General features: G+C 44.1%; 1 protein-coding gene across 5 annotated transcripts in view; it reads right to left on the bottom strand.

Moving 5' to 3' along the window:
- XPC (XPC complex subunit, DNA damage recognition and repair factor) overlaps positions 1-10806 on the bottom strand; it is an 80206-nt gene that overhangs the window by 10333 nt on the left and 59067 nt on the right. For 2 of the 5 annotated variants that reach the window (XM_025196842.1, XM_006017799.3), the window contains exons 1-7: positions 10313-10800; positions 8130-8337; positions 7425-7552; positions 5598-5721; positions 2491-2575; positions 1384-1541; positions 1083-1203 (exon numbers count right to left, since the gene is read on the bottom strand). In XM_025196842.1, the coding sequence (XP_025052627.1) occupies positions 1083-1203; positions 1384-1541; positions 2491-2575; positions 5598-5721; positions 7425-7552; positions 8130-8337; positions 10313-10343 (855 nt within the window). In that variant the 5' untranslated portion in view covers positions 10344-10800. Of the gene's footprint in view, positions 1-1082; positions 1204-1383; positions 1542-2490; positions 2576-5597; positions 5722-7424; positions 7553-8129; positions 8338-9965; positions 10801-10806 lie in introns of those variants that run through there. The other 3 variants (XM_025196843.1, XM_014516970.2, XM_006017800.3) reach the window with 3 other exon arrangements.

A 10806-nucleotide genomic window follows, 5' to 3' on the forward strand; every position in this document is an offset into this window, starting at 1 on the left:
GCCTAGGCAGGGGGTTGGACTCGATGATCTGTTGAGGTCCCTTCTGACCCTAGCATCTATGAATCTATGAATCATCTATAGGCATGGTTTACTTTGTCTCTGCTTCTCTCCTACCATGCATACCAAAGTCATTCCTCAAATCCTAGCAGTGGCATTTCTACATCTCCAACCACAACAAAAATATCTTAAAGCTGAGTACACCAAGCTGCAGCCTCCTAGTTCTCCAACACTGCAGCGGAGGTGCAGACTGACTGCCTATTGAGGGTCTGTTAACCTACTGAAGGCTACAAAGCTTTTTGCCAATTCTTTGTTACTGAATGCTTACTCTTTTTTTTAAACTGGCTGTCTCTATGTGGAGTTAACTGACGTGACTCTACTTTGTCTTTGCTCCTAATTCCAACACCATGGAATAAATTCATCATCTAAAAGCTAACCCCCCAAAAAGAAAGATGCCATTTAAAGCCTTCAAGTTGCTATAAATCAAATGTAGCTGCCTTTGGCCTCAAGAGGTCATTCTAACAGTCAAGGTTTGCCTAAATATTCCTTGACTATACACTTACCCCTTCAGCAACACCCTTTAATGCGAGATCTAGAAGAGGCTACACTGGCTTTAAATGATCATAGGAATTTCCTTATACAAAGGAAACCTACAGGGAGCTGGCTAAGTTAACTGTGCAAAGAACTGCAGTCAAGAGAGGTGCAAAGAAGCCAGAGTATACTCTAGAATAGGTCGTTGAGCAAATGCATATGCTATGTTTAACCCAACAGGACTAATTACACCAAGAATCTGACTAGATACTACATAGAACAGAGGGTCTAAACCATCCAGGGATTCAGGCAAGGGCAGTCTAAAATGAGACTATCACAGAAGGACAGTATATGCCTGTTCTGATTATGAAGTCATTCACAGCACACAGGTTACATTCTAAGCAATTTCAAAAATAAGGGAGAAAGCTAAGAACAAGAGATGACCCATGGACACACTCTGGCCTGCAAGGTCTACAGCAGCAGTGCTTCCCCAGTGATGTGGCATCCAAACCCAGCAATCAACCTCACGAGTTCCTGGACTTCAAGGCACTTACATGAATCATCTCTTCATTATCTCGTGCGGCATAGATGGCAAAGCGCCTTTCTAAGATGCACTGCATGTTCTCCCCATCTTCAACAGAGAGCTCAGTGTTGATAGTGAAGGTTCCAACAAACCTTGGAAGATGAAACATTCATTTATTATCTGTCTTCCTGAGCACCTTCTTAAATAAAAGAAAGGATATTTCCTCATCCCAGTATTTTAAAAACACGTACACCACTTGAGCTTGGATGACTGTGTTCAACAACAATGTCAGTGGCTAGCTTGGGAGAGTGAATTAGGAAGGAGGTTCTTACCATTTCACCAAGTTGGAGAGATAGAGAACATCTACCCGGCCAGCAGGTACTTTGGTAAAGTGGTTAGGAATGATGGAAAGGCCAATAGCTTGAAGATCAGGCTGGCTGCAGATTCTGGTTCTATAGAAACCATTGGCTAGCAAGCATAGGAGATGAACCTGGAAGAAGGAGAAAGAAAGATTTCAGGCTGAAACCAAAAAAAGTCTTTCCTTGTTGGAGTATGCAACATTTCTGGTAAAAGGAATTTCACTTTCAATAGCTAGACAGCGCAAATACAGTCCTGACACAATGAACCAAATTAATTCAAATGCAACCTCACTGAGGTTAATGTACCAACATGAGTCTGAACCAACTGTTAGAAGAAGAGGGAAAGGGCAAAGATGATTACTGGTCTTGCAGCCACTTCTATCAGCACAGATTTTCTCTCAAACAGTCAAGTCCAAGATCTTTGTTTCAATTCTCACTCTGTGCTGCAATTACTGGCTCAGCCCATTGAAGACAGCTAAAACACTTGGAGCAGATTTTAAGATGCATCTGAAAAGACTGTGACATGAAAAGCCAATCACGTTCCCTTTTTGATGGCTGTGTCCACCTACTTTCTGGAAACATTAACAGGTCTTGATTTAAGCACTCTTAATTGCCCACAAATTGCCTAGAGAATAGACATGTAATTTACTGCCTGGTAATGAAAGACAAACTTTACAGTGTGTCAGCAGCTCCCTAATAACTGCTCTGTGTGTGTGTGTGTGTGTGTGTGTGTGTGTGTGTGCGCGCGCGCGCGCGTGCGTGTGTGCGTGCGCGCGTGCGTGTGTGCGCGTGTGTACTCTTACCCTCTGGTAAGAGGAATCTAAACCATAACAACACACCCCTCCTTCACATTTACTCTAAGTTTAGCTTCAACTTGCAGGAGGGTAAAAGCAGGCACACAGGCAGTTACCATGGAGCAGCTGACATGTGGTAAAGTCCTGCCCCTTTTACCCCACAGTAAGTTGTTCCTGTGACCATGTTTTTAGCCCAGAAGCAGCTCCAAGCACTGTTCCACCTCTTCACTCACAACCCGCAACCTTTTGAAAGCTTCTGTGACTGACATGCCCTCTCTGCTCTCACCTTGTGCGTATCCTCATGAACCTCCTTGTTGAAACGTTTCATCATTCTCCGCAGATAGGTCTCAAATTCAGTTTTCCTCTTCTCTCTGTAAAATGGTACCAAATAAAGGATTTCTGTAATTTTCTGTGCACCTGCCTTCCTAGATTCCTGAAAAAGACATTCTAGAAGAGAATGTCCCAAAAACTGGTTTCACATTTTATACTAAGCCCTACATGCATGCCAGGCAGGGTTCCATCAATGCTATGTAAATACTGAAGTGGTGTGATTATAGCGAATTACCTATGTGCTCTTTGTACCTCACTACTGAAACATAAGCACCAGATCCTGTTCCACCGACCAGGCACCTGAGTGGACATGCGCACCTAAGTACAACACTATCCCACCCTGCCTCAATCCTTGAGAAACTGTTAATGCAAAAGGTGCTCAACCCTTCGTATGACTTACCATTAAGGCTAAGATAATGGCATGTTACAAAAGTAGAAGTGTTATTGTTTTTTCAGGGATTTGAGCTGGGTGGAATTCGATCCGGCTTTATTGCCCTGATTTAAGCAGCATTCAGTATAAGAGGATAAAACATCCAAATAATGAACAATACTTAGTACTTATAGAAGCACATTTTGTTAAATGACTAACCACCCTCACAACACCCTTGTAAGCTAAATAATCTTTATAATAACCATTTTACAGAAGAGAAGAATAAAGCGACAGGGGTCATGTTATTTGCTGAAGGCCAAAGACAGCATTCTTGTCAGAGCCAAGATAAGAACCCTGGATTTCCTGCAGTATGAAAATCCTTCCCTGCTGGAAGGCTCAGTCCAGAAAAGAAAAAAAAATGCCTTTTTTATCAAAGCCAGGAAAGAGAAAAAAACTGTTCCCATTTTAAAATGCTTTTAGTAACATTCACTAAAAGACTTCCTATGCATCTGTACAGTGTGCAGTACGGGGGTAGGTAATAGTGTTAAAACTCCATTTCATTAATCATCTTTCAGCTCTGTTAACACCATGTGTAAAGGGTGAGGTCAGCTAACCAAGTCTTTGACATGATTTCAGAGGACTGCTCTGAACTGTAATAAAAAGCCTATGGAAGTGAGAAAGGAAGGAGATGTATCCATGCACAGAACTGTTGTTATTACTTATTTGAAGTCACACAGCACTGATCATCTGCTAATTTTAAAACTCTTTACAAAGAACATACTAGGGATGTAAAAGGTTAAACAGCTGAACAGTAATTATATTTACACCACTTAACATTTACCATTTCCCTCCCAGCTTAGTGCTGCCCACACTGCTCCCTTCCCTGTCCAGATGCAGCCAGTAGCCAGGCCAGCACCACGCTCGTCCCGCTCAGCTGAGGCCCTGCCCTGGTACTGTAGCTCCTAGCAGAGGGCACTCAGCCCACAAGTGGATGCCTCGAGCACAATCCTGTCTGGCACATCTGTCCACCACAAGTCCACAGGCTGGAGGCACCATCTGGGCGCAGCACAGCTGTCCCAGCAGGCAGAGCCCCTGTGGGTGCTATGTGGGGAGGGGAGGCCTGGTTCTATGCAGCCTGCCCCTGTAGCACAAGGCAGCCCTGCCACTGCTCTCTCTCCTATTTAAGCCCTGCTGGCTCTGCTGCACAGTTTTGCCCAGCTCAACCCCCTGCAGGTAACCACTAGTTACCTCCCTGCTGCAGCAGCCACATGATGCTACAGCCTAAATCTGGGCTGCCTCCCTGGTAGCTCCTGCTAGAGCTGCTCTCCCAACAGCAGACAGCACTGAGACAACACTAGGCCAGATCTTCCACCCCACACTGCTGCTGCTGGCACCACTGCTCGCCCACGCCCATACACTCATCGCACAGAGCCTGGTGCAGCCACAAGCTTCAGTCCTGGATGGTGGTGGAACTCATCACAATCACACGTATCACCCTCGGCTCTGGTTCCCCGCGCTGCCCTGCCCTGCCCCTCTGCCATGGGACCATCTAACCAATATAATTAAAGGAGGTTAAACTGGTATTTTTAAAACGATATTTACATCCCTAGTACACACATCCTTACTTTATAGATGGGGACCCTAAGGTTCAACGAAGTTATAGGTTGGATTTTCAAAACAGCCAAGCACTCTCAGTTTCACCAACTGGCATTCAAGGTTTTAGTGCTCAGCACATCTACAGATTAGGAAACACATCCTCAGCTGGTATAAACAGCCATTGTCCAGAGGCACTGAATTACTTCAAGACAGCTATGACAGGATCAACTGAGGATCTGCCCTTTGGGCTTTCTGGGATTTGCCCAAAAATCACACAGCCAGTCAGTAACAGATGCAGAACAAGACAGGTTTCCAAATTCCTCTCCCACATGCTCTAGACCAGGGGTCAGCAACCCCCAGCACGTGTGCCGAGCACAGCACACGAAGCCATTTCGCTCAGCACGCCACCGCTGGCCTGGGCTCTAGGCAGCTGCTGCCAACCACGAAGCCTGGGCTACTCCCAGCAGACGGCTGGGTGGCTGCAAGCCCTGCCGTGGTTGGTATTAGCTGCCTAGAGCCAGGAGGCTGCAAACATCTTCTCCGGGCTCCAGCATTAGCTCCATACCGGCGGGTGCACGCATGCCTCAGAGTGGACTTTGTCCAGTGGCCCAGGAGCCCGGCTCCATGTGCCCGTGCATCTGGTTCTTTGTTTGTCTGCCTCTCTCTGGTCCTATGTGTCTGCGCACACGTGTGTCTGGTTCTGGTGTGTGCACATGTGTCTGTTCTGGGTGTGTTCTGGTTGTCAGTGTTTGTGCACATGGTTCTCTGTGTGCATGTGTCTGGTTCTCTCTGTTCTCCTTTTTCTCTCTTTCTTTCTCTCTCCTCTTTCTCTTATTTGTCTCTTTTTTCTTTCTCATTGCAACATGCTCAACAAAAAAGAAACAGAAAACAACAAAGGCAACATTTATGATTATTAAATATACTAATATGCAGTGCATCCTGCCATGTACTCCCCCCATTTTGTTTTTCTGGCATGCCGGGACTTTGGTACCTTCCTAGGTAGACACTGTGTTTTTTTGGCACTCCGCCCAAAAAACGTTGCCTGCCCCTGCTCTAGACATTGGTCCATGCTGTCTCCCCTATATAAAAGATCCTACCTTCGCTCTCTTTGTTTTGCTTGCTGTGGAGTTTCAATCTCTATTTCAACTGGTTTGCCGGACAGCACCAGTGCAGGAAGACCAACAGCTTCTTCTGATTTATCTGGAACTGTCTCTTGGAGTTCTGGAAACATAAAACTAAAAATAATCCATCTAGAATAGATGGCTCAGTGGACTGAAAGTGAGAGAAGAAGCCTCTCACTTTTTACTCATCTGTTCAAATTCAGCCCAGCTAGGGAATGTGCCTAATATTTACCAAATAATTACCATTTGATGATGTTAAATAAGCAGATATTCCATGCTTATTACATTTTCAGAGTGACAAGCGTGCTATAATCAAGAAACTCATTTGTTCCAGTTTAACAGGTCAGCCTATAATAAACAACCCTCTTCAGAAGACAGGCCAAGGACTGATGGGTCATTTCAGAGCTGGCACAAGGGACACCAGAAGAGCAGCATAGCAGAAGCTTGCAATAGGCACTGTCCATGGTAGAATGACAGCCCAAGAACCATCTCCACAGTGTCTTACAGAAGTACTACATTTTCTATCAGCACTTACTTAGGTCAGAGGTGTGAAGTGGCAGCTTTTCTACAGCACTGCAGCTGTGTTTAGGATAATGGTCTGGGACTCTGCCATATTTTGTATATTAAAAGAAAATAATCAATGTTATATCACATAGTTATGATATGCTTGACTTCAGCATCTTAATTTTGGTGCTCCTCTTTGTCTGCTTTATCCTTGCATTTAGCTCCTTTTTCTCCATTATCAGTTCAAAAGGACAGCACAGACTTAAGCATTTAAATAAGGAGATTGTTTTAATAGGTATAGATTTAAAATGGCAGAAGTGAAAAGATTCTAGTTCTCATGGTCTGTTTTCATGGCCTATTGACTGGAATCTGCCCAAATGATTTAACTGGTCTATTCTTTCTTGCTAGAATATGTCTTTGTCTTCTTATTAGATTCATTCAACATTTCTTTACAGATAGAACAACTGACACTACATATTTACATTTAATTCAGAGAATGCCATATATGCAGTAAGGCTGTGCAAAGCTTCAGTCACTGATTCAATTCGGAGGAGATTTGGTCCAATTCGGTGGCCAAATCTCCGAATCGAATCAGGAGACCCGTTAATCGCGCCGAATTGAATCGGAAGCCTCCGAATCGATTCAGAGAGATTCAACAATTTGGCCATAGACACAGCTTTATATGTTTTTTCTACAAACCTCAAGGTATCAGGTGGCTTGTGAACACTGAGATGCTAGGGTAGATGGAGTGTCCCACAGGAGCACGCGGGGGGTCCCCTGTGCACTCAGCAGCAGACCCAGAAGTGGACCCCGCCCCGGCTCAATGACTGGTGCCTCCTGGGTCTGGGGGGCACCCGGGGTCCCCCCACAGTCCCCCCACGTTCCTGTGGGACGCTCCATGCGCCCCAGCATTGCAGCATTCATGAGCCACACCTGGTACACCTCAGGGTGTGTAGAAAAACATATAAAGCTGCTTCTATGGCCGAATCACTGATTCTCTGAATCAGCATCGAATCTTCAGATTTGGATTCGGCCAAATAATTGAATCAGGACAGAAATCCAAATCAGTGAATCGAATTGCTGTTCCCCGAATTGGGCTGAATCTGAACCTGAATTGAATACGGCCTGCTTCGCACACTCCTAACTTACAGGATCAGCATTTTAACACATGCCATGCACTGTGACCATTTATTGGACCCTGCATAAAGATGGACGGGTTCCATTGAAAGCAGCCAGAATCAGTTAAACTATCCCAAAGAATGTCTGATAGTTGATAAGGTCGTGTTAAAAGATTCGTACCTTCCACATCCTCCCATTCATCCTCACTTTCATCATCATTGCTGCCATCGTTGTTTTCATCCATCTCTTTTTTAACAGTGGATTCTCTCTTCAAACTCTTCCCGTTCCCAGAGGGGCTTGGTAAACCACTATAAAGGTTGCACAAAAAAAACTTCAAAGTTGTGGGTTATATCATCTTGTTTGTTTAAAATGTGGAGGGAGGACAATGTCTGTACTAATTAGAGGAACACATGTAATATGACAACGTTATCAATAACAACAGCTGCAAAAGCTTAGAATATACTTAAAACCTAAACCACAAATACCAGCATGGACACAATCTTTGCAAGCAATACATGGATGATAAACACAAAATATTTCACCGGCATTTTTAAGTCTGTTTATGTTGCATTATAAAATGCCTCCAATTTTAAAAAACTATAATTTGGGGGGGTCTTAAGTCCTTGACAACTTCCTTCTGAAATTAAAATACACATTAAGCTTGGAAAAGCTTCAAACGCTTTCCACCCCCATTCAGTTCCATACACTTGATCCCATGAACATGCACACAAGTAATTTGGCTCATATGTGAAGCTATGATACACAGAATGGTACCAAACAGCAGAAGTAAATTTCTCCTATATGTAGTTTGTTGAACTGGGTCTTAAGTAAACATGTTTAGCAATGGACATGTAATAGTTGTATTGATGCAGTCAGTTAACTTACCTGCACATTTCCTCCTCTTTAGGATTTCCTTCATTTTTTATAGCTTTGTTATTTTTCCCCTTTCCTCTTGACTTTGATTCTTTTTGGCTTGTAGCTCTAGTTGCTGGACTGTAAACTCTAGTGTCACCATCTTCTTTCTTCTTCTTCTTTCCACTGGGGGCCTTTGAGACACTCCTCCTCAAAATAGGCTTTTCCTCTTCAAAGTCATCTAAATTGGAACAGAGGGAAAGAAGTGTTATGGAGCAAAATCCTGGCTCTCTTGAAATCAACCATAAAACACCTACTGACATCAATGGGGCCGAGTTTCTATGGAGCAAAAAATGCAGGCTAAGAGCGAACAAATTGCCTTTAAGGATATCCTTAAAACAAATGGGTAGCATTTAATCAAAAAGCACATGTGAAATAAAATTATAAGGAAAGTTCAGCTCAGAAGCCAAAAGATTTATTCCTGGGTCTTTACCAATGATGACAAAAAAAAAAAAAAGCAAATATTCTTGCTTCAGTACTGCATATTGAAGCATCTACTGCATAAAAAAAAAAAATCTCTAGGCAAATGGAATTTTTGCAAGTTTGATTTAAATAACCCCTTTTCTCAAGAGTCTCCTGAAGCAACAGCAAGCTGCTTTCTTAACCAGCTGCGTCTATGTACTACTATGATGAATTGGATAGATCTTACATGTATGAAATCAATCTGGCTTCATGGAACATAGCAGGCTTACCTACCTTTCAGATTATGGCCTAATGTAGTTGAGATAAAGACAAGTTTTCACATGTAAGACATTTTTCTCAGGTCTTACATGTGAAAGCTTGCCTATTCTCATCCCAACTCCATAGTCGGTCCAATCGAAGATCTCACCCTATGAAATCCTTGCCGCTTGCATAATTTCTGGACCATCATAGTTACAACATCACTCTTACACTACCATAGAGGGAGAGAGCATTCACCTAGATAGCTCTAGAGCAATCTACACCCCGCTGCCATTCAATATCCTCCCTGGTATCCATGGGCAAATCTAGGATTTTGAAAAGAAGGGTGCAGATGGTGTAGAACATCATATCATAGGATCACAGAAAATTAGGGTTGGAAGGGACCTCAGGAGGTTATCTAGTCCAGTGGTTCTCAACCTTTTTTTGTACAAAGACCCATTTGTAAACATCGATGGCCAGTCCTGACCCAGTGCCCCTCACTCCTGACCGACTACTTTCTGCCGCCAGCCCCCCAGTGTGTGGGACAGGAGTGATACATGTGGGGCGTATGTGTGGGGCATGGGGCATATGTGTGGGGCATGGGGGGCTCCAAGCAGCCCGTTGCAGGTGGGACCTCTGACAACCTGCAAGAGAAAAGCCACCGTTTCCCACATTTTATTCCTTTAAAGGAGAATCCATTTTGTTGATCCATTTTTAAAGTTTGTTCACGACCCTCTCTTATATTCTTGCTACCCACTTTTGGGTCACAACTCATATAGGTAGAGAAACACTGAGCTAGTCCAACCTCCTGCTCACAACAGGACCATCCCCAACTAGATCATCCCAGTCAGGGCTTTGTCTAGACAGGTGATCTACCGAGGTCCCTTCCAGCCGTAACGTCTATGAAATCTATGAAAAAATCTCCAAGGATAGAGACTGAAACTAAAACTACACCACTATCCTTCTACTTCTTTTCCTTCCATTATAACAAGGCAGGTTGTTCATTCATTTGTTGCTTCCACCGTTTTACAGACAGATATAACCAAAGTATAATACAAGTAACAGTAATTTGAATCAATAATACAATGAGCGAAGGGGTGTAATAATGTAAATCCTTGGATGAAGATCTGATGGGTCAGATTATCCCACCGGTTGTCTGCGGTACTTTCTTGGATGCTAGCACTCAGTTCCTGGAGCTGTTTGTTTTTTCGATCCACGAGCATCCCCACAACTTTCCCTTTTTCTTTTAGGAGAGACCAGTCTTTCGCTATTTACCAATTTCTTCCAGCTCCTTCCACAGCCAAATGTGCAAGTTAAGGCAACCCACGCGAAAGCGCTGTACTATGGCTTCTGGGTCAATCTGTTGTGCAACGATCCCAGCACTCGCTCCTAGGAGCCCAGGGCAGGGGGTCGGACTTCATGATCCGTTCAGGTCCCTTCGGACCCTAGACACTAGGAAACGCTTTAGATTTGATGCCTGGGATCCAGGACCTCACCCGTCTGTGTGGAAACGTTGCGGCACCACATTCCCTCTTCACAACCGCTCCGGTAACCTGTGCCGGTGCTTTTCTACCCTCCTTGCGAGAGCTTTTCCTAATATCTAACCTAAACTTCCCTAAATGCAACTCACATTTTTTTTTCCCCTCCGGTCAAAAAAGAAACTTGAAACTAATATGCTAAGGGCGGGGGGGGGGCACTATACTATTAGAGCAAAAGACAACTATAACTATTGGAGCGTCCGTGAGTTTTCTAAAGCGTATATAAAACTTTAAAAAAAACCCCAAAAATAGTCAAAGGGTATCGTATCGTCAGTGCTGAGGTCATTAAGAGTGAAAGGCATGTCTGTCACTCAGTTATATAACAAAATCCAGCCGTGTCGGGCTCTGGTGCTTTGCTGGCAGTCATTTCCACACCCGAGTTAACGTCTCACAGCCCGGACACCGAGCCCGGCTTCACGGTCCGCGATCCCGGGTCCTCCAACCGGGCCGCC

Source organism: Alligator sinensis, unplaced genomic scaffold (genome assembly GCF_000455745.1).
Source record: "Alligator sinensis unplaced genomic scaffold, ASM45574v1 scaffold839_1, whole genome shotgun sequence".
In the NCBI taxonomy this organism is placed as follows: domain Eukaryota; kingdom Metazoa; phylum Chordata; order Crocodylia; family Alligatoridae; genus Alligator; species Alligator sinensis.